This window comes from Oryctolagus cuniculus, chromosome 4 (assembly GCF_964237555.1).
Source record: "Oryctolagus cuniculus chromosome 4, mOryCun1.1, whole genome shotgun sequence".
In the NCBI taxonomy this organism is placed as follows: domain Eukaryota; kingdom Metazoa; phylum Chordata; class Mammalia; order Lagomorpha; family Leporidae; genus Oryctolagus; species Oryctolagus cuniculus.
Window position 1 is genome coordinate 78141922 of NC_091435.1, and position 27014 is coordinate 78168935.

Below are 27014 nucleotides of genomic sequence, written 5' to 3' on the forward strand. Positions count from 1 at the left end.
ATGGGAGACCCAGAAGAAGCTCCTGACTCCTGGCTCCTGGTTCCTGGCTCCTGGCTCCTGGCTTCAGCCTGGCTAAGCCCTGGCTGTTGCAATCATTTGGGGAGTAAACCAGTGGATGCAAGATCCCTCTCTTTGTTTCTCTCCCTCTCCCTTTGTGTCACACTGCCTTTCAAATAAAAAAACAAATCTTTAAAAAATAATGTTTTAATTTTTGAGTATCATTTTAAAGATCTCTAGGACAAAAGTAAATGATCAATTTTAGTAACTTTGTAAATTGAAATTGGTATTACCTTGCTATCATGTTTGATTTGGTCTTTGATATTGATTACAGAGTCGAAGGAAGCAGTAAAATTCAGTATCGTGTGGACCATCATCAGCAACAAATCCGGAATTCATCTAAGACTCCCAATCTTACAAAACTTTCTCCACCTGAAGACGAGGTATCCCCAGAATCTTCAATGGATGATATTGAAAAAGGTAGAATCTAAGAGTGTATACTGTCCCTTTCGAGAGATAATTAGGAAATGTTAAGTGAAATTTTTCATTTTAATTAACAATGGGATTAACTTAAAATTCTAATGAGAACATAATTTCCATAATTATGCATTTTTCTTGGACAAGGCAATAACTTATGGCTTAGGGTATTATATAAGTAAAATTATACCCAGTAAGATAATTTGTATTTTTTATTATTTGGACCAAAAATGCCACCAATTAGATGTGTGTAAGTGGAGTTTTCATCTTTTTTGCATTTTCTTTTCATTTTTTCGCATTTTGTGATAATTTGTAGTCAGTTCTTTACTTCATGTTCTTAGACTATTGAAGTCTAAGATGCCACCAAACTAATAGGGAAATGAGGATATATTGTAACCAGAAGCAGCAGACAGATTCTTTTGAATATTTGCATACTTTCAGCAGGAAGCCATTTATAGGGAGATACAGCCCTTTTAAAAGTAAGAAAGCCTAAATCTCCGTTTTTTTTGCCTAGCTGCAGTTTGGGTACTAATGTTGTAATAACTGTGGCAGCAGGGAGACCCTAGTCACCAAAGCTTATTTGCTTCTATACTTTGCCTTCGTAATATGCACATAGCTTTCCAAATCTACTTATCCCCTTTTGGGCACAGTGCAGTTTGCATTCCCTAATGGATTTGTAGTCCCTATACAAACATGAAGAGGACATAAGCCCAGAACTCTTGTTGGTACAAGAGATCTTAAATTTTATTCTATTTTTATATCATGTCTGCTTCGAAAATGGGTTTGATTCATGGTGTCATATATATACATACATTCAATAAAATAAACAGAAAAGAAATTGAAAGGGAAAATGAAACAAATTTGCTAATTCTTAAAATATTGAATTTAGCTCTGAGTTTCCTAGCTCCCAAGACAAAACCAAAGACATAAGTACCATATTATGGGTTACCTGACAGATAAATTCCAAAGAATCAGACTCTTCCTGCTTTTAAATGGAATTCATCCTGCAGAAACTGTTCTGTATAGTGTTACACTATGTAGTGTCTTCAACAGTAGTTTTACTGTCAAAGCAGAATTTCCTTCCTGTTGCAGTTTTGTAGCAGAAACTTTAAATAAAAGTATTGTATTCATTCATAACTAAGGGAAAAGAGAGTTTGTAAAAGTTAACAAGATCCAAGCATAGAGTTTTCTTATTGTAACAAAGTAAATGTAGCATTGCCATATTTATTTAGCATATTCCTTAGACTGTATTTTTTTTAAAGATTATTTATTTGAAAGTCAGAGTTACACACAGAGAGGAGAGTCAAAGAAAGAGAGCTGTCTTCCATCCGCTGGTTCACTCCCCAATTGGCTGCAACAGCTGGAGCTACGCTGATCAAAACCAGAAGGAGCTTTCTTCCAGGTCTTCCCTTGTGAGTGCAGGGGCCTAAGGACTTGGGCCATCTTCTACTGCTTTTGCAGGCCATAGCAGAGAGCTGGATTGAAAGCGGAGCAGCTGGGACTCAAACCAGAACCCATATGGGATGCCGTCATTGCAGGCGGCAGCTTTACCCACTACGCCACAGTGCTGGCCACTAGACCATATTTTCTAAAATTTGTTTTATTTATTTGAAAGAGTTACAAAGAGAGAGAGAGACAGAGAAAAATATCTTCCATCCTCTGATTCACTCCACAAGTGGCTGAAACAGCCAGGACTGGACCAGAAGTTAGGAGCTAGGAGCTTCTTCTAGGTATCCCACATGGGTGCAGGGGCCCAAGGACTTAAGCCACCTTCTGCTGCTTTCCCAGGTACATTAGCAGATAGCTGGATCAGAAGTGGAACAGCTGTAACTCGAGCCAGCACCTATATGGGATGCTGGCATCGCAGGTGGCAACTTTACCCACTATGCCACAACACCTGCCTCACCTTAAACTATGTTCCATAAAATGTCTTCTTAATCCTACTGTACCATTGGCCACAGCTCTCATGGTTGAAATCATCTTGTCAAATTTGTGTTTAGCAGTTGTACTAGTTATTTTACATTTTCAATTAAGAAAAAATATAGAACCTTAGATTCCCCTCCTTTACTCAGAGACACCAAATACCTGTAGGTATCAGCTAAGGGGATAATACCATTATGAGTGGTCGCAGTCCTGGAAGTACTGTCCTGTGCCTGGCTTAAGACCCCTTTCCCCCATCAGAGATGCTGCGTGGCCACAAGGCACCTACAAGTGCCTCTCACTATGCTATAAACTCAGCCTGGGACACATGTTTATTTTCCTCTACTCTTTACCCCCATCCCTGCCCTACCATCCTAAGATTCTTCTTTCCCATTGGAGAACATCTTGACATTAGATGGCAATAACAAAGGGAAGCCTACCATGGTAAGCATATTACTAGGAAGCACATTCCATTTTCCTGTTCCACCAACAAAACAACAACATTGCCTGGCACAACAAGCACTTTTAAAACAATTCTTTATTTGAAAGACAGAGTTAAACAGAGAGAGGTAGAGGGAGAGATAGAAAGAGAGATCATCCGTCCCCTGCTTCCCTCTCCAAATGGCCACAATGACCAGCCTGGGCCAGGCTGAAGCCAGGAGCCTAGAATTCCATCTGGGTCTCTCATAAGGGTGCAGGGGCACAAGGACTTAGGCCATCTTCTGCTGCTTCCCAGGCACATTAGCAGGGAGCTGGATTGGAAGTAGAGCAGCTAAGACTTGAGCTGGCATGCATATAGGATACCAGCATTGCAGATGGCAGCTTAACACATTGTGCCTATTGTGAGTCCTAGGAATCACTCTTGATTCTGTGAGGCCAAAAATTCCCTTTTTCCATGAATTGGCTCTGGAGTTCTCTGCCTGGTAAAATCCCTACTTTCTTGCCTGTAGCACCAGCAGGAAGCAGTGTAGACTGCTGCTGATGAAGATTTAATAGGAAGACCAAGACAGTACTGCAAAATCAGATTGTCATATGAACCATAGCCCACAAAGTGGGCCAGGATCTGTACACTAAATTTCAACATGTTGATTGCCTACTAGATAAAAGATTTAAAGAGATTTTCCCTAGTATAAAACCAAAAGGTCAATTTAATAGAAAATTACCTGTTGTACCATAAATTAGGAAAATGACTACTTGAGTGAGAAAAAATTGATCAACTGATGCCAACACCAAGATGAATCAGATATTAGTCAGGATTACTCAAAAATCTTAAAACAGCAATCACAAATATGATTCAGTTACAGTTACTCTTGAAACAAATGAAGAAATAGAAAATCACATCAAAGAAGTAGAAACAAGAAGTAAATGCAGATTACACAACTGATAAATACAATAACAAAAACAGACAAAAAGAAACCTCACTGAATGAGCTGAGTGCTAGAAAGTGGACAGAATCGGTGAACTTGCCGATTTGTAGAATTCAACCAATCTGAAAACCTGGGGTCTATGGAAGAATGACCAAAGATCCAACATTTGGGTCATTAGAGTCTCAGAGAAGAAAAAGAGTGGGACTATATGAGTATTTAAACAAATAATACCTGAAAATTTCTGAGTTTGATGAAAGGTATAAACCTATAGATTCAAGAAGCTAAACAAATGAACCCTAAGTAAGATAAACCCAAATAAATCCATGCCTAGATACATTATAATTAAATTTCTGAAAACTAAAGGCAAAGAAAAAAATGTTTAAAGCAAGAGAGAGATGTCACATTACCTATTAGATAATGTCAGATTTCTCGTATGAAACCCAGGAGACCAGAAGGATGTAGCGCAGTATTTTTCAGATGCTTAAAAAAAAGAAATGTTAAGCACAGATTCTATGTCTGCCAAGATAATTCTTTAGTAATGAAGTTGAAAATAGCTTTCTTTAGAAAGGAAGACTAAAAGAATTTGTTGCCACAAGACTACCCTTAAATATTGGCCATAGAGTTATTCTAACAGAAAAATACATGATAAAAGAAGGAATCTGGGAGTAACAGAAAGGGAGAAAGAACTACAGAAAAGCTAAAAATACCAATAAATGTAATAGATTATAGTTTTCCTCATTACTTTTCTAAATTATGAGACAATTGAAACAAAAATTATAATATCTTCTGATTCATAAGACAATGATATTTAAAAGTAGGGGGGAAATGTAGGTCCTAAATGGAAATGAAGTTTCCACCCCTTATTCAGAATGGTAGAGAATTAGCAAGGCATTTATGCCTATGGAAAAAACCCGAAGCAACTATTAAGAAAAATATACAAAATGACACCTTCTAAAATACCATACATAAATTAACATGGATTTTTAAAATGAATCATGTAACCCACAGGAAGGGAGGAAAAGATAAATAGAAGTGAAATACAGGAGAAATAAACAGAAAAACAGTAATAAAATTACACACTGAAGTCCCAACTATCAGTAATTATCTTACTCATAAATTATCTAAATAAGTCAATTAAAAGGCAGAAACTGGCAATGTATCTAAAATACACTCATAACTGTATACCTAAAAGAAAAACAAATTACCACAGAGGTACATTAATAATCAAAGAATTAATCTACAAGTAAGACAAATGTGTATATATGTACATATATATCCAACAATAGAACTGTGATGCCTGAAGCAAAATAAAAAGAAAAATATAAAATTCACACTTATGCTTAGGTACTCTCACTCTGCTCTCAGCAACTGATAAAACTACTAGACAAAAATCAACAAGGATATAGGAAATCTAAGCAAAGCAGTCAACCAGCAAGATTTGATTGGCGTGTGTCTAATATCTATCTATCTAGAACTCTACACTCAATGGCAAAATATACCTTTTCCTTTTTTCAGGTGTCTATCACGTATTCACCAAGATTGACCATATCCTAGACCATAAGTCAAACCTCAATAAATTTTTTTTTTTTTTTTTTTTAAATTTTTTGACAGGCAGAGTGGACAGTGAGAGAGAGAGACAGAGAGAGAAAGGTCTTCCTTTTGCCGTTGGTTCACCCTCCAATGGCCGGCGCGGCCGGCGCGCTGCGGCCGGCGCACCGCGCTGATCCGATGGCAGGAGCCAGGAGCCAGGTGCTTTTCCTGGTCTCCCATGGGGTGCAGGGCCCAAGCACCTGGGCCATCCTCCACTGCACTCCCGGGCCACAGCAGAGGGCTGGCCTGGAAGAGGGGCAACCGGGACAGAATCCGGCGCCCCGACCGGGACTAGAACCCGGTGTGCCGGCGCCGCTAGGCAGAGGATTAGCCTAGTGAGCCGCGGCGCCGGCCCAAACCTCAATAAATTTATAAAAGCCAGAATCATACAGAGAATATGTTTTCTGATCATACTGAAATCAAACTGAAAATAAGTGACAGACAAGAGGAAGAAAATATCTAAACACTTGTACATTAAACAATATACTTCTAAATAATCCATTAATTAAAGAATAATCAAAAGATGTTTAAAATACATGTTTTAGATATATAAAAATAAATACAGCATGCCAAAAATGTGGGATGCAACTAAAGTATTTCTAGGAGGGGGGATTAATTTATGGCACTAAATGCTTACCTTACAAACAAAGGAAAGTATCACATCAATAATGTAAGTTATGGGGCCAGTGCTGTGGTATAATGGGTGAAGCCACAGCCTGCAGTGCCGGCATCCCATATGGACGTCAGTTCAAGTTCCAGCTACTCCACTTCCGATCCAACTCTCTGTTGTAGCCTGGGAAAGCAGTGGAGGATGGCCCAAGTCCTTGGGCCCCTGCACCCACATGGGAGACCCAGAGGAAACTCCTGGCTCATGGCTTCAGATCAGCACAGCTCCAGCTGTTACAGCTAATTGGGGAGTGAACCAGCGGATGGAGGACCTCTCTCCTTCCCTCCCTCCCTCTCTCTCCCTGTAACTCTGCCTTTCAAAAAAATAAATAAATAAAGCTTAACAAAAATAAAAATTAAAAAATAGTGTATGGCTGGCGCCGTGGCTCAAATAGGCTAATCCTACACCTGTGGCGCTGGCACACCGGGTTCTAGTCCCGGTTGGGGCACTGGATTCTGTCCCAGTTGCTCCTCTTCCAGGCCAGCTCTCTGCTGTGGCCCGGTAGTGCAGTGGAGGATGGCCCAAGTCCTTGGGCCCTGCACCCTCATGGGAGACCAGGAGAAGCACCTGGCTCCTGGCTTCGGATCAGCGCGGTGCCATTGCGGGGTGAACCAACGGAAGGAAGACCTTTCTCTCTGTCTCCCTCTCTCACTGTCCACGCTGCCTGTCAAAAAAAATAAAATAAAATAAAATAATGTAAGTTCCTAGCTCAGAAAAATAGAAAAAACAAAAGCAGAGTAAACCCAAAGCAAGTAAAGCAGAGTGTAGTCACACACACACACACACACACACCCCTTGCAAAAGAATTTCTATAATAGTTTCATTCCTAATAGCTAAAGACAGAAAATAACCCAAATATCTATAAATAAAAAATGAGCAATCAACTGGTGGTATATTTATACAATGGAATATCATGAAAGTAGAGACAAATGAGCTACAGATGAACTCCATAATGAATGAATATCAAAAAGTTATGTAATGAAAGAAGGTAGACACGAGAAAGTAGATGCTGTATGAATCCATTAATTTGAAGTTCAAGAACTGACAAAATCTTTGATAAAAAGAAGACAAAGTGGTGATATCATTGACTGGAGAAAAACACAGGAGAACATTCCTGGGGATAGACGTGTTATGTTTTGATCTCTGGTGGATACACAAGTTACATATGCTGAAAGTCATTTAGCTGTGCATTTTACTATATGTATGTTACATATAAAACAAAACAAGATCTGGCTTAAGAATATATCAAGCAAAGGAAACAGCTAGTACACTGGAAATTAATTTGATGTGATCCAGTAAGAGACCCAATATGTCTACCTTAGGGAGAATGAGGGAATAAGCCTAGAAATTATCTTTTTTTTTTTAAGATTTATTTGAAAGTCAGAGTTACACACAGAAGGAGAGGCAGAGAGAGAGGTCTTTCATCTGCTGATTCACTCCCCAAATGGCCACAACAGCGGAGCTGTGCCAATCTGAAGCCAGGAGCTTCTTCTGGGTCTCCCACATGGGTGCAGGGGCCCAAGGACTTGGGCCATCTTCTACTGCTTTCCCAAGCCATAGCAGAGAGCTTGATCAGAAGTGGAGCAGCTGGGACTCGAACCAGCTCCCATAAGGGATGCTGGCACCATAGACGGCAGCTTTACCTGCTATGCCACAGTGCGAGCCCCTAGAAATTATCAGCTAACTTAATATTGCAGTGTACTAAATTGCTGTCAGATGGCAATATGTCAGGGCTGGCATTATGCCGCAATAGGTTAAGTTGCTACTTGTGATGCTGGCATCCTATGTCAGAGCACTGGTTCCAGTCCCAGCTGCTCTGCTTCTGGTGCAGCTCTCTGGTAACACACCTAAGAAGGCAGCAAATGATGGCTCAAGTACTTGAGTGTGAGACCTGGATGGAGTTTCACGATCTTGGATCAGCCAGGCCCAGCCCCAACTGTTGCAACCATTTGGGGAGTGGATCAGCAGATGAAAGATTTTGTTTTCGCTCTCTCTTCCCCTTCTCTGTCACTCTGCCTTTCAAATAAATGTCTTTTAAAATATGACAATGAGTTAACCAAATATATTATTCAATTACATTGTCTTTTATTTCATTTTTAAGATTTATTTATTTTACATGCTGAGTGAAAGAGAGTGAGAAACAGAGATCTTCTATCTGCTGGTTCACTTTCCAAATCTGGGGTTGGGCCAGGCCAAAGGCAGGGGCCTGGAGCTCCTCCCAGCTTTCCCACATGTACACTGGTTTCCTAGGCACATCAGCAGGGAACTTGATCAGAAGCAGAGCAGCCAAGAATTGAGCCAGTGCTCTAATGTGGGATGCTGGCGTCGTGGGCAGGAGGTTAACCCACTATGCCACAACACAGGCTCCTGATTAAAAAATCTTATTCAACTAATTGACATATTTATGTCATATACTAGAAAAATAATAAGCCAAATATCAATAGTCTTGGCTGTTCTCCTAAACAGCTAACTTTGGTCTATTTTATACCATCATTTTTTCATTTGTAAAATCATGAAGTTAATAAAAATGGTAGCTGAGTATCTTTCCAATGTAAATTTTCTGAGTTTTAAAAAGAATTTGAAAAGACTAAACCAAAGAATACATAAACATTGTTACTCTTTTTAACAATTACAATCAAAGTTACAATGGTAACTGACTTTTAAAAAATATTTAGAATGTTTTAAATCCTCATTAAGAAGACAGGGGAGTAACCTAAATAAAAATGTTCCATCAAAATGTTTCCATGACAACTAGGAAAAGTGTAAAATTCACCTGTATGTATCATATTGCATCATATGTGTGTGTGTGTGTGTGTGATAGAACAAGATAAGAATTGATAGTTTCTGCTGAAGTAGATTTTAATTTTTAATATTATATTATTTGAGTTACATGTATAACTTACAATGGTATAAACAAATGTGGAATTTAGATTTAGAGATCGCTCATCTTTTGGTTTTCATTGTTTTATCAATGAAGTATGGGTTGATGGTAGACAGGTTTTCTTTTTAAATAAAATGCTTTAAATGCTGTATGAAATACTATATGCTTGATCTTTGTTTATTTCTGATCAGCAGTTTCTTAGAAACTATTATATTCAAATTTACTATGTTTATTCATCCTATCTATTTCTATTTTCTTTTCAGAACTGAAGGCAGAAGCTAGTGTAGTGGAACAGATGAGTAGTTGTGAGAGTTCCTCAGATTCCAAAAGTTCATCATCTTCCAGCAGTGAGGATAGTTCTAGTGACTCAGAAGATGAAGAGTGCAGATCGTCTTCTTCTGACCCAGGGGGTTATGTCTCAGAACATCCCACCATGTCTACCATGCCACAGTACAGAAGTCCCGATACTGATGCTGAGCATAATAAATTTCATGACAACAGCGGCTTTCTGATGAATACTTTACGTAAGTATACATAAACATGACTAATAGTTGAGCCGGCGCCGTGGCTCAATAGGCTAATCCTCCACCTTGCAGCGCCGGCACACCGGATTCTAGTCCCGGTTGGGGCGCCGGATTCTGTCCCGGTTGCCCCTCTTCCAGGCCAGCTCTCTGCTGTGGCCAGGGAGTGCAGTGGAGGATGGCCCAGGTGCTTGGGCCCTGCACCCCATGGGAGACCAGGAAAAGCACCTGGCTCCTGGCTCCTGCCATTGGATCGGCGCACCTCAGCGCGGTGCGCCGGCTGCAGCGGCGGCCATTGGAGGGTGAACCAACGGCAAAGGAAGACCTTTCTCTCTCTGTCTCTCTCTCTCACTGTCTACTCTGCCTGTCAAAAAAAAAAAAAAAAACATGACTAATAGGCCATGTGGATTATGATCTAAAATTTGAGTAAAGAGGATGACTCCTATTTTATGTATTTGATGCTATTAACCACTGCCATTTCAGTGAATTAGGTCAGAATAAACATCACAGCTTTATTTTCCTACCAGATTTTTGCCACTGATCTGAGCTGTTTACTACCTGTCAGGTTTTTAAAAATTTTATTTATTTATTTTATTTTTAAAGATTTATTTATTTATTTGGCCGGCGCCGCGGCTCACTAGGCTAATCCTCCGCCTAGCAGCGCCGGCACACCGGGTTCTAGTCCCGGTCGGGGTGCCGGATTCTGTCCCGGTTGCTCCTCTTCCAGGCCAGCCCTCTGCTGTGGCCCGGGAGTGCAGTGGAGGATGGCCCAGGTGCTTGGGCCCTGCACCCCATGGGAGACCAGGAAAAGCACCTGGCTCCTAGCTCCTGCCACCGGATCGGCGCGGTGCGCCGGCCGCAGCGCGCTGGCCGCGGCCGCCATTGGAGGGTGAACCAACGGCAAAGGAAGACCTTTCTCTGTCTCTCTCTCTCACTGTCCACTCTGCCTGTCAAAAAAAAAAAAAAAAAAAGATTTATTTATTTATTTGAAAGTCAGAGTTTCACAGAGAGAGAGAGAGAGAGGTCTTCCATCCTCTGTTCACTCCCCAATTGGCTGCAACAGCTGGAGCTGTGCCGATCCAGCCAGGAGCCAGGAGCTTCTTATGGGTCTCCCATGTGAGTACAGGGGCCCAAGGTGTACTTGGGGACCAAGATGGCCCAAGATTGAACTGGGCCATCTTCTACTTGGGCCATCTTCTACTGCTTTCCCAGGCCATGACGGAGAGCTGGATTGGAAATGGAGCAGCTGCGACTTGAACTGGCGCCCATATGGGATGCCAGCCCAGCAGACGGAGGCATCACTTGCTACACCACAGCACCGGCCCCCTGTTCAACTTTAAATAAACATCAACAGAGGGCTTAGGACTTAAGGAATGCTCATTTCTTTTACTAAGCATTAAATGAAGATAATAAGTATATCTATCATATATTATCATTTCTTTGGGGTAATGAGACCAGACAGAATACCCATAGGTTCTTTTTTTTTTTTTTTTTTTGACAGATAGAGTTAGATAGGGAGGAGGGAGGGAGGGAGAGAGAGAGAGAGAGAGAGAGAAAGAGAAAGAAAGGTCTTCCTTCCGTTGGTTCACCCCCAAATGGCCGCTACGGCTGGTGCTGCGCCGATCCGAAGCCAGGAGCCAGGTGCTTCCTCCTGGTTTCCCATGTAAGGTACAGGGGCCCAAGCACCTGGGCCATCCTCCACTGCCTTCCCGGGCCACAGCAAAGAGCTGGACTGGAAGAGGAGCAACCAGGACTAGAACCTGGCGCCCATATGGGATGCCGGCGCCACAAGGCAGAGGATTAACCAAGTGAGCCACCGTGCCGGCTCCAGGACTAAAGTTATAAAACTCTTAAAAGATCTAAGTGTAAATCTTCTTAATCTTGATTAAACAGTAACTTCTTAGATATAACATTAAAGCACAAGCAATAGAAAAGATAATTTGGACTTTTGTGCTTCCAAGGAACCTATCAAGAAAGTGAAAAGAAACCTACATAATGGGAGAAAGTATTTCAAAATCATACATATAAGAGGGTTCTACCCAAAGCATATAAAAACTCTTATAATTCAATATATTTTTTAGTTGACAAAGGGTTTGAATAGACATTTAACCAAAGAAGATACACAGGTGCTCCATATCATTAGCCACTAGGGAAATGTAAATAACAATCACAGTGAGATTTCACTTCACACTCACTGGAATGACTAGGATAAGAAAGAAAATAACAAATGTTGGTGGTAAGGATGTGGGAAAATTGGAACCCTAATGCGTTACTGGTGGGACTGCAAAATGTTGCAGCCACTTTAAAGAACATTTTGGCAGTTTCTCAATGAGTTAAGCAGAGTTATCACGTCACTCAGTAATTCCATTCTTTAGTGATATGGTCAAAAGAATTGAAACATGTCCACATAAAAACCTGCAAGTATGTAAGATTTGTGTATAAATTTTCATAGCAACATTGTTCATAGTTACTTAAATGTTCATCAGATGATAAATGGATAAATAAAATAGGATATATCCATACTGTTAAATCTTCTTAAATAAAATGAAATGAAGTACTGATAAATGCTACAACATGAATGAACCTAGAAAGCACTGTCACATGAAAGAAGTTTGTTACAAAAGACCACATATTGTATAATTCCATTTATATGAAATGCCCACAATAGGCATATCCATAATGGAAAGTAGTTTAGTGGTTACTAAGGGCAGGGAAAATAGGAAATAAGGATTGCTGACTTATGTGAGATATCTTTTTGGAGTGATGAAAATGTTCAAAACTTACACAATGGTAGTGGTTTCACAGCTCTGAATATGTTTTAAAAAGTCACTGAATTGTATAATTTAAAAGGGTTTATTTATTGTATATGAATTATATATCAATAAAACTTCTCAAAAAGAAACAAAGCAGAAATATAAGAAAATTTTAAATATGTCAATTTAACTATCTAAGTGATTTCATTCAATCCCATAGCTTCAAATAAACCCCTATAGTCAGTGACTCCCAAATCTTTATTTCCAGCTCCAATCTCTGCCTTGGGCTCCAGACTAAGGTATCCAGTTGCCTATAGGTTATACACATGAATATTTACTAGTTTTCTCAAATGTACTACATTGAATTGAACTTGTGATTTTTCACTTGTGATTTTCCTTCAGTGTCTCACATCTCAGTCAAAGATAACCACCACTAATCCCATTGTTCACACCAGAAACCTTGGAGTCATTTTTTACTTCCTGCTTTTGCTTCTAAATCCAGTGCTTCAAATATCCCATAAACTCTCTCTTCAAAGAATACCAGACCATTTACTGCTACTTCCACTGGACCACCTGAGTCAAAACCAACTTTATTTCTACGTGAGGGACTGCAGTTGACTCAACTCCTCTCCTTGCTTCCACGTTCCTGGCACACCATTATATTATTCACTGATGCACAATTGGGTTCACATCATATGCCTACTTAAAATTTTCCCATGAATTCCCATTATGTTTCAAACAAAATTCAGAGCTTTTACCCTGACTTTCTATATATCTTTCTATTTGTTTCCTACCATTCTCTTCCTCATTCATTCCACACTTGCCACAATGCCTTTCTTGCAAGTCAGAATATAGCAAGCAAGCATGCTCCTACCTGGGGGCATTTGCACTTGCTGTTCCCCTAGCCTTTTTTTTTATTTAATACTTTTTTCTACTTGTTTCTCTGTTCCAATGCCACTCCAACTACCCTATCTAAAATAACACCTCCCACCACTATCTCCTACTCATGTTAAATTTTTTCATAGCTTTTATCCCTACATGGCATTATGTTGTATATTTATTTGTTGACTGCCTTTCTATACTGAAATGTAAGCTTCATGACCATAAGCACACAGTTGAATTACAAAAACAATCAATGCATTATTAGCATGTATTCCTTAATGATTTTAATGCACTTTAACTGACAGATTGTATAACTTTTTTTCACTTTTCAAAATGTGAAGCTGATCTAAATTAGTTTCTTCTTTCTTATGATGTAATAAATAAATTATGAAAAGAAGGGTGATGTTGGTATATGAAAGACTAAGAGGCTGAAACTATGCTGAAGTTTGATGGTATATGTATATTTTTGTTCTTTCTAGGCAGTATTAGTGGAACTACTAATTGTGATTAATTATGGGATGATCAATCTGATTATTATAAAATGATATCTAAACAGAATCACTTTAGTATTATAGTTTATATGTATTTGTGGCATATCAATATGCAGAAATACATATGTTAAATATATAATTACAGGTTCATTTCTTTTTTATTTTAGGAAATGATTTGCAGCTGAGTGAATCAGGAAGTGACAGTGATGACTGAAGAAATTTTTAGCTGTATATATAAAGTTTATATGGTATCTGATTTTTTTATATTAAGAATAAAAATTGCTAGGGCTAAAGAAAGTGTCTTTGTTTTTGATGACAAAAGAAATTAAATTTGATTCCAAATTTTCACTTGATGTTGTATTTTTAACCTTTTATTGAGTACCAGCATTTCCATGTGTTATCTTTATTTGCTTGCTTAAGGCCTAACCTGTCCCATGTATTGTTAGTTAACAAGTGGTACACATGTCATAGACTCTTAAGTTTAGTGCTGTTTTACCACACTATTGTCTCCAGTTGTGCAGTGCAGTGTCAAAAGCTATTGACTGGCCGGCGCCGCGGCTCACTAGGCTAATCCTCCACCTTGCGGCGCCAGCACACTGGGTTCTAGTCCCGGTCGGAGCACCGGATTCTGTCCTGGTTGCCCCTCTTCCAGGCCAGCTCTCTGCTGTGGCCAGGGAGTGCAGTGGAGGATGGCCCAAGTGCTTGGGCCCTGCACCCCATGAGAGACCAGGAGAGGTACCTAGCTCCTGCCATCGGATCAGCGCGGTGCGCCGGCCGCAGCGGCCATTGGAGGGTGAACCAACGGCAAAGGAAGACCTTTCTCTCTGTCTCTCTCTCTCACTGTCCACTCTGCCTGTCAAAAAAATAAAAATTAAAAAAAAAAAGCTACTGACTTATGATAAATATCCATGGTTTTAAATTATATCTCTAAGCTTTTTTTCTCTGATAGTCCTTAAACTATGATTAAAAATACTTTAATTCTTGACAAATCTATAAATGAGGGTAAATGTGAAATTAAGTAATTATTTTAATGGTCTTGACAAATCTATAAATGAGGGTAAATGTGAAATTAAGTAATTATTTTAATGGAACAAATGTTATCTCTTAGAATATTTTCACCAATTTGTTTTTGTCAGAAAAAGAAACAGTAAAGCATTAAGGAGATATTTAATTTTATAATATCTTTGAATTTGGGGGAAGAATGATAAATACTAAATTATAGTTGAAAGCCACTGACTAGCAGTTTCCTTTTAATTTAAAATATATTTTTAGAGCAGAGGTTTATAGCAAAATTGAGCAGAAAGTTTAGAGTTCCAGTGTTCTCTCTCACCGCTATCCATATTCCACAAAGGAGTCATATATTATGCAATTGATGAACTTACCTTGATACATCGCTAGCACTTAAAGTCCATAGTTTACATTAGGATTAACTCTTTTTTTTTTTTTTTTTTTTTTTTTTTTTTTTTTTTTTTTTTTTTACAGGCAGAGTGGACAGTGAGAGAGAGAGACAGAGAGAAAGGTCTTCCTTTGCCGTTGGTTCACCCTCCAATGGCCGCCGCTGCAGCCGGCGCACCACGCTGATCCTGGCAGGAGCCAGGAGCCAGGTGCTTTTCCTGGTCTCCCATGGGGTGCAGGGCCCAAGCACCTGGGCCATCCTCCACTGCACTCCCTGGCCATAGCAGAGAGCTGGCCTGGAAGAGGGGCAACCGGGACAGAATCCGGCGCCCCAACCGGGACTAGAACCCGGTGTGCCGGCGCCGCAAGGTGGAGGATTAGCCTATTGAGCCACGGCGCCGGCAGGATTAACTCTTGATGTTGTACATTTTATGGGTTTCTGAAAACTGCATCCAATAATAACATGTATCCATCACTATAGTAATATAGAATGTTTCACCATCCTAAAAATCACATATGTTCTTCCTATTCATCTCTCTCTATTCTTTTTTTTTTTTTTTTTTTTTTTTTTTTTTTTTTTTTTGACAGGCAGAGTGGACAGTGAGAGAGAGAGACAGAGAGAAAGGTCTTCCTTTGCCGTTGGTTCACCCTCCAATGGCCGCCGCGGCCGGTGCGCTGCGGCCGGTGCACCGCGCTGATCCGATGGCAGGAGCCAGGAGCCAGGTGCTTTTCCTGGTCTCCCATGGGGTGCAGGGCCCAAGCACCTGGGCCATCAGCAGAGAGCTAGCCTGGAAGAGGGGCAACCGGGACAGAATCCGGCGCCCCAACCGGGACTAGAACCCGGTGTGCCGGCGCCGCTAGGCGGAGGATTAGCCTAGTGAGCTGCGGCGCCGGCCTCTCTCTCTCCATTCTAATACCTAACAACCACTAATCTTTTTATTGTCTTCATAGCTTTGCCATTTCCAGAATATCGTATAGTTTGAATCATGCAGTATATATGTAGTTTATTTCACTTACTAATAGGAATTTAAGTTTCCTACATGTCTGGACGTACCAGAGTCTATCCACTCATCTATTGGAGATCATCTCAGTTACTTCAAGTTTTAGCAGTTATAAAATTCTTTAATTAACTTCATCTTTTACCATTAGAATTTCTATAATGTCTTTTGGAAAATTCATGTGTTTTGGTCTTTTTAAAATAAATATTTTAACTATCTTTTTAAATATTTATTTATTTATTTATTTATTTATTTATTTATTTTTGACAGGCAGAGTTAGAGAGACAGAAAGAAAGGTCTTCCTTCCATCGGTTTACTCCCCAAATGGCCACCACAGCCGGCGTGCTGCAGCCGGCACACCTGCCAATCCAAAGCCAGGAGCCAGGTGCTTCCTCCTGATCTCCCATGCGGGTGCAGGGCCCAAGCCCTTGGGCCATCCTGCACTGCACTCCCGGGCCACAGCAGAGAGCTGGACTGGAAGAGGAGCAACTGGGACAGAATCCGGCACCCCAACTGGGACTAGAACCCGGGGTGCCAGTGCTGCAGGTGGAGGATTAGCCTAGTGAACTAATTATTTATTTTTGAAATATTTAGTTTTTATTTATTTGAAAGGCAGAGCTACAGAGAGAGAGAGAGAGAGAAAGGAATCTTCCATCTGCTGGTTCACTCTAAATGGCTGCAACAACCAGGACTGGGCCAGGCTGAAGTAAGGAGCCAGGAGCTTCATCTGGATCTCCCACATGGGTACAAGGGCCCAAGGACTTGGGCCATCTTACACTGCTTTCCCAGACACATAAGCAGAGAGCTGGATCAGAAGTGGAGGATCTGGTGGGGCCGGCATCCCATATGGGCATTGGTTCCAGTCGCAGCTGTTTCACTTCTGATCCAGCTCTCTGCTATGGCCTGGGAAAGCAGTAGAAGATGGCCCAAGTCCTTGAGCCTCCGCACCCAAGTGTGAGGACCTGGAGGAAGCTCCTGGCTCCTGGCTTTGGATCGGCGCAGCTCTGGCCCATTGCAGCCAACTGGGGAGTAAACTAGCAGATGGAAGACTCTCTTTCTGCCTCTCCTCTCTCTGTGTAACTTTGCCTTTCAAATAAATAGAGGAGGAGGAGGAGGGGCCTACTTTGTTAATCAGTCTTCATTTTTTAAAATTTTATTTGTCAGTATTACTTAGCTGAGAACTTTATCATTTATTAACTAAAGCAAGTTCATACATTGAAAGTAGTTAGTAAAACTTGCTTACTTAAATATAGTAATACAAATTAGGATGATTTTTACTGAAAAATGTTATGTTGAGGTTCTTTTATTAATGTTAACTCTACCAGAAATGAGTACATGGTGATATGAGCTGGTGATGCTAACTACAAAACAAACTTTACTTCCTGTAATGCAAACAGCTCATCTTCCCTCCGTATTTTTCCCCCATAAATGAAACATTCTTAAATATCATTTTTTTGGTTTGCATTCCTAGTTTATCATCATTCTCTGTAACCCTCAAGGACATATTTAAGTAGCCCAGGAATGAAATAGTATCTTTCTTTCTTCTATATCTCCTTTTTAAAAAAACATTTTATTTAGGGTATTTATTTAATATTAAATTTTCAGTTATTTAATATTTAATTTTATTTAAGGCATTTCATTTATTTCCTATATGTAGAATCAGGAACATAGTGATACTTTCCACCCTACCCTTCCTCCTGCCCACGCTCTCACCCTTTTTTCCTATTCCCATTCTTATTTTTTACAAAGATATATTTTCAGTTAACTTTATACTCCTAATATTTAGCCTACACTAAGTAAAGAGTTCAACAAATAGTATGAAGAAAAAAAACACTGTTCTTCAACAGTTGAGACAAGGGCTATTAAAAATCATCAAATCTCAAAGTATCAATTTGAGTCCTACACATTACGTTTTAGGTTCTCTAAGTTACCACAGATCATGGAAAACATGGTATTTGTCTTTTTGGGACTGGCTTATTTCACTAAGTATAATGGTTTCCAGTTGCATCCATTTTGTTGCAAATGACGGGATTTTTTTTTTTTTATTCCATAGTGAATATATCTCCTTACTTCATTCATTTTCAGGATTATACAAGTTCTCAGATATAATGTTCTCTGCCAGAAATGTCTGATGATCCTGGCATAATTCTAAGCACATATCTTTTTAGTTTGATCTGCTCTGAATGGCTTGGTTAAACTAGTAATACAATAAGCAAGCAAGAGTTAGACATGTTAGAACTCAGGCATTATATGTTCAGATGCACTTCCTGTAACAATTATCTTAGTAATTTCCAATTTATTGAGATGGATCAAAAGAACTAAAGAATGTAACATTTTATTAAAAATACAATATAAAAAGGTTGATAATGTCAATATTTTGTAGACTGACGTATCTTTTCCATGAAGAAAACTCAGTTTGATGGAGTAGGTGATATTAACACGTGGGAAATTTTTTTTCAGAACACAACAATCAATAGAGAAGACTTCTGTGATTCTAAAATGTGTGTAGATTGCTCCCTGCCAGCAAGCAAATAAGCAATGATCAGCAGCCGAGTGTCTTGTGATTCAATTCAGCTCTATCACTGTCTGTAGAGATAGCATCAGATTCCACAGGTAGAGCACTCAGTCCCCAAAACTTCCTCTCCCCCACCACACACACAAACACATTCTCAATTTCAGATGCCAACTGAGGTCCCAGGTTTTTTCCCCTGTGGTTCTGATTTATCTGGCTATAAATCAGTGTTCTCACAGCCTCCTCATTGGGTTTGATTCATTTGCACATGTCCATGGAAGTTAGAGAAACATGTTTACTAGTTTATTGTAAAGGACATTACAAAGAACACAGATGAAGGAGTGCATGGGGCAAAATATGGGAGAAGGTGCTTCCAATCCCCAGGAACCTGCATGGTTAACGGATGGATTTTTATTGAGACTTCATTGAATAGGTATGATTCCCAGTAGACTGGGTAGGGAAACCCAGCAAGGCCTGTTGGTTCAAATTCTTCAGCATTTCTTCGTAGAGATTATGGGGCAAGACTTCCCTGGAATGAGAAGGGTCCTATGATCTGTTATCAGACAAGGTAGATTAGAGATTTATGACCAACTACAGAGCAGGCCAAGTTTGGGAATATTGTTAGATTCCATACCCAACTTGAGAAAGATAAATTCTAGTTTTATGGCCTGCCTTGGGGAGAAAAAAGGAACAGGTGAATGTAAGGCAGGAAGAAGTCAGACAAAGAGACTGTTTCCTGTAACTTGCTCCTGAGACCCAAAGTGCCCTAACACTGTTCTAGTCATTTAGGAAATAACAAGGGTTATGGGAGTGATGAGCCAAGAACTATTAACAAACACCAAAAAATGTATCATCATAATCCCACAGACACTCAAAATGTACTGATGAAATACAAAACCTGAGGAAACTTGAAAAGTAGCCTGATTCTTGCATGTATTCCCTTGCACTTAGAGACCCATCAGCACAGGGCAGAGACTTACTGGTTCACAGCCTCTGTCCTGTCTTTGGCCAAGTAGCTTCACTGCTACTTCCCACAGCTCGCGAGATTTCTGGCTTACAGAGAAAGTATCTCTGGGAAGCATAGTTTCCAGTTTAAACTAAGTCAATCAGAGCCAACTCTAAAACTGGAAACAAGTCAACTGCCCATCAACAGAAGAAGAGGGAAACAAATTGTGGCATGTTTATATAGTGAATTCTTTCAAACAATGGGGAAAAATTTTGCTACAGGCAATACCATGAATGAATCTCACAGATGTAGCTTGTATTGAAGAGTATAAATCAAACAAAATTACAGTGTTATTCTATCTACATGAAGTTCAAAACAGGCAAAGCAAATCTATTGTGTTGGAAGTCAGAATAATGATTATCTTGAGGGAGGTAGGTTTGGGAGGCAGAACAGAAGTAGTGGACTTTGCTGAAGAACAAGACTATAGAGAAATTTTGTTTTTAAATTTCATCTTGGTAGTGGTGTGTGAATTACAGATATATAAAAAGTAATGAAGTGGTACACTTGATATTAGTACATTTATCAAAAGTTTTATTTTAAAAGACTAAAATAGGAAAAATATTCGCAACAAAGTGGATGGCAGATCATTGATATCAATGATAAATGCAATGATGTTGATCAAATACCTGACCTGAAGTGAGCATGTAGAAAAATTTGCACTGAAGAACCCTATAAAAAAGTTAATGATATACAAAGAGATCTTACTGTTTTACAATAAAGAGATAAACAACTCAGTAGAAAATTGGGCAAGGATGGTATTCAACCTAGCAGTTAAGATGCTCACTTCCCACATCAGGGTACCTGTGTTCAGTATCTGGTTGAACCTCCTGACTCCAGCTTCCTGCTAATGCAGCCCTTATGAGATGGTGGTGATGACTCAAGCATTTGGGTTCTTGCCACTGAGATGGGAGACTTGTATTGAGTTTTGGGCTCCCAGCTTTGTTTTGGCTCAGTCTCAGACACTAAAAGTATTTGGGGAGCAAACCAATGGATGGGAGGGCACACCTTCTCTCCCCCTCTCTCTGTCTCTCCCTCTCAAAGGAGGAGGAGGATGGAAGGAAAGGAGGGAAGATGGGAAAGATAGAGAAAGAGAAGGAAAAGAAAAAGAGAAAAAGATAAGAAAGAAGGAAAGAAAAAATGGACAAAGAAGATGGGTAGTTCTAAAAGTTACAGACGCATATACTGCTGAGTCAGCAATCTACCTTCTGCAAGTGTATCCAGGTGTATGTAACTTATAGGCCTTGTTATTGTGTTATTTGTAGTAACAAAAGATCAAATCTGAATATGCATCAATTGAGGACTAGTTAAATAACCTATATTTACATCCATACAGTTAACAGTGTTCACAAATTTATTGGCTGTTTGAGTATCCTCTATTCACTTTTCTTGAACATTTTTTCATTATCCATCTTTTTGTTATTAAGTTTTAGAGCTGGGGCCGGCACGGTGGTGTACTAGGTTAATCCTCCACCTGCGGCACTGGCATTCCATGTGGGCGCCGGTTCTAGTCCCGGTTGCTCCTCTTCCAGTCCAGCTCTCTGCAGTGGCCCGGCAAGGCAGTGGAGGATGGCCCAAATGCTTAGGCCCCTGCACCTGCAAGGGAGACCAGGAGAAGCACCTGGCTCCTGGCTTCGGATCGGCATAGCTCCAGCCATTACAGCCATTTGGGGAGTGAAGCAATGGAAGGAAGACCTTTCTTTCTCCCTCTCCCTCTCATTTTCTGTAACTCTACCTGTCAAATAAAAAAAAAAGTTTTAGAGCTTTGTATATACTCTGGACATAATTCTTTTACAGATATATGTAACATGAATATTTTTCCCACTCTATAAGTTATCTTTTAATGATGACTTTGGTAAACAAAAGTTCTTAATATCATCCAACATATCACTTTTTATGATTACCCTACTTTATGTCTTATTTAAGAAATTTTAGCTCACTTCAGACTTATAAGGATGGTCTCTGTTTTCCTCTAAAAATTATTTTCCTACTTCAATATTTAGCTCTACAATCCATATAGAATTGATTTTTATGTGTAAGAGTCAATAATTTGACATATACATTTACAGATGTTTTTATTTTTTTGCAAACACCATCATTTTCCCCAATTTACTGCAGCATCACCTTTGTCATGAAAAGTATATGTGTGGAGGGCTGGCACCGTGGCTCACTTGGTTAATCCTCTGCCTGCAGCACTGGCATCCCATATGGGCGCCGGTTCTAGTCTTGATTGCTCCTCTTCCAGTCCAGCTCTCTGCTGTGGTCCGGGAGGGCAATGGAGGATGGCCCAAGTGTTTGGGCCCCTGCACCTGCATGGGAGACCAGGGAGAAGCACCTGGCTCCTGGCTTCGGATCGGTGCAGTGCTGGCCTTGGCAGCCATTTGGGGAGTGAACCAATGGAAGGGAGACCTCTCTCGCTCTGAAAAAATTAAAAAAATAAGAAAGTATATGTGTGAATCTTTTTCTGAACTTTATTCTGTTCCATTTATTGCCTTATCTGTCATGTGTCAATCCATTTTGTTACATTTACAATAGCTTTATAATAAGTCTTAGATTAGATAATACAAGTTCCCCACAATTCTTCAAGATTAGCTTTTCTATTCTTGAATTTTATTTTGCATTTCCATGTGAATTTTTAAAATCCATTTGTTTTCTACACTGACAGATTTTGTGTTGAAACTGTAGGTTGACTTGGGGGATATTGACATCTTTATAATATGAGCCTTCCAAATAGTGAGCATGGTATGTCTTCATTTACTTGGAACTTCTTTAATTTCTTTCAGGATAATTTTATAGTTTTTAGTGTTAAGTTCTTGAACCTCTTTCAAGAGATTTATTGTTATGCTGTTAGAGCTGATCTTTTTGTTCAATATTTTATTTATCATTTTTTGAGATAACTTTTTTTTTTGACAGAGTGGATAGTGAGAGAGAGAGAGAGAGAGAGAGAGAGAAAGGTCTTCCTTCTGCCGTTGGTTCACCCTCCAATGGCCGCCACGGCTGGAGTGCTGCGGCCTGCGCACCGCGCTGATCCGAAGGCAGGAGCCAGGTGCTTCTCCTGGTCTCCTATGGGGTGCAGGGCCCAAGCACTTGGGCCATCCTCCACTGCCTTCCCGGGCCACAGCAGAGAGCTGGACTGGAAGAAGGGCAACCGGGAAAGAATCCGGTGCCCTGACCGGGACTAGAACCCGGTGTGCCGGCACCGCTAGGTGGAGGATTAGCCTATTGAGCCGCGGCGCTCGCCGAGATAACATATTTTTAATTTACATTGTAGGCAAAGGTTTAATGGCTCTAATAAATTAAGAGTTCAACAAGTAAAAGTAAAAAGACCATAGTCCAGCAAGAACATAAGCAAGAGCTAGAAGCAATAATCAAATGAAAACATTTTCATCTTCACTCATATAAAATAACTATTAAAATAGTCACAAAGTCCTTAAAACTATAATGTATATAATTCCTATTTTTTTTTTTTAATTTTTGACAGGCAGAGTGGACAGTGAGAGAGAGAGACAGAGAGAGAAAGGTCTTCCTTTGCCGTTGGTTCACCCTCCAATGGCCGCCGCTGCAGCCGGCGCACCGCGCTGATCCAATGGCAGGAGCCAGGATCCAGGTGCTTTTCCTGGTCTCCCATGGGGTGCAGGGCCCAAGCACCTGGGCCATCCTCCACTGCACTCCCTGGCCACAGCAGAGAGCTGGCCTGGAAGAGGGGCAACCGGGACAGAATCCGGCGCCCCAACCGGGACTAGAACCCGGTGTGCCGGCGCCGCAAGGTGGAGGATTAGCCTATTGAGCCACGGCGCCGGCCTATAATTCCTATTAAAACTCTCTTTTTTTCTTTCTTTGATGCTGATATTTAAATGCAATTTATTTTTGTGAGCTGACTTTATATTCAAGGTCCATGTTAAACACATGTTCTCTTTTGATCTCATATTTGCCTCTACTCTCTGACTACATTGGTGTCTATCACTTTACAGCTTCAGTCTCCTTTCTACATATGACTGTAAAACATCTTTCTCTAATGTCATATCACAGAAGCAACAAGTATTCTTTATTCTTATCCCTAATTGATTCTGATATTTAGGTTCCTCCACTTTTATTTTCTTTTGAAAGTTTATTGTCTTTGAAAAGTGCTCATTTCTATTGGGAAGGTGCTTTCTAACTGTTATCAACTTAGAAAAGATACTGAGTATAAGAAGTACCTTGATTTGATATAAATGGACCTAGATGGTGCCTGCGACTCAAGTCCTTTCTCTGTCCCTTCTGAGCTCCTCTGAAATACTCTTCAGGATAGAACAGGAGAGGGGTTTTAAATTAGTGTTTCTCAAATACCTGACATAAGAATCACTAGAGGTACTTGTTTAAAAACACAAGTTCTTATATATGATCATTTCCCTTGAAAAATTCTGATTCAGTAGATCTCAGTAGGGACCTAAGAACCTCCCTAAATGATGCTTATCATCAGGAAAATTGAATTTACATAGGACAAGATTAAGATTGCTGCCATCTTTGATAGTATTTTATTCTATGAATACTATAATAATATATTGCCATTATCAAGAGAACTTCATCTAAACAAAAGTGTAAGAAAATCAATGCCAAGAATCTCAAATTTGGAACTAAGGGTTTATATGAGCACAAATGAATTAGTGCATTGCGTACAAATGCTGATCCACCTACTCTCCCAGATCAAAAGCTGTTCTAGCAGTAGAAATGACAGAATAAGGAAATTCACCAACATAGTTAGGTCTTCAAACATCTGTACCTCCACTAGTTAACTAGCTATTTCTTTTTTTTTTAATTAAATATTTATTTATTTGAGTACACAGGGAGAGGAGATGCAGAGAGAGAGAGAGACGTGTTCCATCCAATGGTTCACTCCCCAATTGGCCGCAATGGCCAGAGCTGCACTGATCCGAAGCCAGGAGCCAGGAGCCTCCTCTGTCTCCCATGCGGGTGCAGGGGCCCAAGGACTTGGGCCATCTTCTACTGCTTTCCCAGGCCATAGCAGAGAGCTAGATTGGAAGTGGAGCAGCCAGGTCTCAAACCGGCGCCCATATGGGATGCCGGCACTGTAAGCCAGGGCTTTAACCCATTGCACCACAGCGCTGGCCCCTTAACTAGTTATTTCTGACTGCTCATTTGTTTTACATACAGAGTGATTAACAAAAAGAATAACTATGGTTATTCATTAATACCACATTCAGAAATGAAGCTGGACCCTCCTTTGGGTACAGGTTGGTGGGAGAGAGAGGAAATGAAGGGTGTAATAGAAGCGGAGAAGATGTGGTCAAAGTCTGAGTTAAAGTTTAGGGAGGAAAAGACCTTATTTGTCAATGAATTATTCAAGTAGGTAATGTAAGAATTCTATTTTGCAAGAAATAGAATCATAGGTTTTCTCTCTCATATTCTCAAAGCAGTTTATTCTGGAATTGCCAGACTTCCTTGTGGTTATGCCTTTGCATAACTCTTAACCATTGTTTTCTCTTTTCTTTTGACTGACAACTAGAGGGACACCATGCTCTTGTTCTTTCCCTCCTTGACATAGCAAAAATAGCATGGTATAAAATGCATCTATTGTCATCATCTTTGTTCTCGTTTCTTCTCTGATAATGTCTAAATATAATATTCTAGAGTAGTTAGAGAGTCCATCCACTGAGAATTAAGAAAAGTAATGTTTGCACTGGTACCTAGAACATAACTGTTTTTACAGACAGTACCTAGAACATAATTTTTGCACAAATTAAATTTTATTTCTTTAATGAAAGGGGGTTTCATCTTGAAATGAGAAAATGAAAACTGACTTTAGCAAAGAAAAATGATTCCCAAATGTACATTACCAATCTTTTCCTCTCATTTTCTGGACCCCCACTTTTTAAATTGCTTAAATGATATTTTTAGCTGACCTTTACAATATCAGTAACTACAACCAACTCCTTTTACCTCAAGTTCAATTTTGTGATGACCTTTCCTCTTTAATGCATTTCAATTCACCTACATTCCTACTTCCATTTACATAGCTTCCATACCTGAATAATGGCCAAAGTTTCACAGATAGCAATCTCTACCCTTCCTATCATAGCATAATAAAAATTCCACATTTATCACTTACTGACAATGTTACATTGGAAAAATTTCTTAATTTCTTCGAACATTAGTTTCTATAAAACAAGGATAGTAGTAAGAAATAGAACAAATACTTATGTTATATATACATATTACATATGTACTTCACATATATTTATATTAACCTTGCACATAATAGGTGCTCAATAAAGCAGCTACCGGTACCCTCATATCAGTGTTTTGATCTGTGCTCAGGCACTCTTTTCTGAGCTATCTTGTAGGTATTTGCAAAGGTAATCTTTCTGAAATGTACATTTCCTTGACAATTTTCTAGCATTGGCTCATCACTCTTGTGACTTGTAAGGTGTTTTCCTTTCCCCATGTTTACCTTTTATACAATCGTTCTTTTAAACTAGAACACCAGCCCTTTCTTTTCCTATAGCTTCCTGCTTTGCTCTCAATCAGGCAGTTACTGAAACTGACACCCACAGGGTTAAACCTAGTTGCTGAAACCACCCCTTCTCCCCCCCCCCCCCACACACCCAGTACCCCTTTTCACTGTAGTCTGGCAGCTGTCCTAACTGCCTACTGAAGCCAAATGCTTGAGGAGAGAGAAAGAAGCCAGCCATGAATCCCTTCCAGCAAAATGAGTCCAAGGAAACTCTTTTTTCACCTGTCTCCACTGAAGAGACACCACCTCGACTCTCCAGCCCGGCAAAGAAGACACCTCCGGTAAGTCTCCAAATTCAGTTCGGCCTCTGGCAGCAGTAGCTGTCTTCTTTTGGCTTCTGTCCATGGCCTCTGAAGCTTCAGGCTGAGCTGTGCTAGATTATTAGAACTATTCTCTCTTGGAGTCAGAATTCACCTGCAAACAAAATCTAAGTCGAAGCTTCCTTTACTTAGAAAAGGAAACAGCAAGAAGAGGGAGTCAGAGTTCTACTGGGATCCAGAGCTCTGCTGTATTTCATTGCATTTTTGGAGTTTCTCTAGGAGGGAAAAAGGCAATTTGAATGTCCAGGGAAACTTGGCAAGCATTCCTGTCTAGAGAACTGTGTGTGATTGTTCCTTCTTTACCAATACAAAAACTCAGCCCTTAGTTCCCCCGGTGTACAGAGCCTTCTGCTGGACACCAACAGAAGTTTTAGATGAGAGCCCATCTCTGTTACTGTGTGTTCCCAGTTTACAGTGGGAGGTAAGACAAAGAAGCTGTAATGTTTTGTATTGCATGCTTGTTAAAACACTTCCAAATTTATTATTTCATTTATCCTCATGCCAAAATCCTGTAATTGGAGAGGATATAGTAATAATATCCAGGATTTACTGAATCCTTACTGTAGGCCAAGAGGTAGTATTATTCTCATTTCTTTGGAGTAACAGAGCTAAGGCATAGAGACAGATGTAGCGATATGGCTAGTGTGTCAGTATGTTAACACAGCCAGCAACTGTGTTACAGATAGTGAAGTACATTAACCAAACTCTTAGTTGCAGGATTCTCCAACT

General features: G+C 40.0%; 2 protein-coding genes, 1 long non-coding RNA gene and 1 other non-coding gene across 5 annotated transcripts in view; 3 read left to right on the plus strand and 1 right to left on the minus strand.

Moving 5' to 3' along the window:
* Positions 1-13894, plus strand: part of EAF2 (ELL associated factor 2) — a 41204-nt gene extending 27310 nt beyond the window's left edge. The window contains exons 4-6 of the mRNA XM_002716633.5: positions 332-477; positions 9163-9423; positions 13714-13894. Coding sequence (XP_002716679.3) covers positions 332-477; positions 9163-9423; positions 13714-13760 — 454 coding nt within the window. The 3' untranslated portion in view covers positions 13761-13894. The remainder of the gene's footprint in view (positions 1-331; positions 478-9162; positions 9424-13713) is intronic.
* Positions 13895-20060: 6166 nt separating this feature from the next.
* Positions 20061-20124, plus strand: LOC127483094 (small nucleolar RNA SNORD78). The gene has a single exon (XR_007909058.1). It is a non-coding gene; the product is annotated as a small nucleolar RNA SNORD78 (small nucleolar RNA).
* Positions 20125-20789: 665 nt separating this feature from the next.
* Positions 20790-26726, minus strand: LOC138849296 (uncharacterized). Its single transcript, XR_011387929.1, has 2 exons — positions 26188-26726; positions 20790-21189 (listed from the first exon to the last, which is right to left on the minus strand). It is a non-coding gene; the product is annotated as an uncharacterized lncRNA (long non-coding RNA).
* The window catches only part of SLC15A2 (solute carrier family 15 member 2), a 40500-nt gene continuing 39487 nt past the window's right edge, over positions 26002-27014 (plus strand). Inside the window, exon 1 of one of the 2 annotated variants that reach the window (XM_017346648.3) lies at positions 26002-26246. In XM_017346648.3, coding sequence (XP_017202137.1) covers positions 26142-26246 — 105 coding nt within the window. In that variant the 5' untranslated portion in view covers positions 26002-26141. 2 annotated transcript variants of the gene reach the window in all.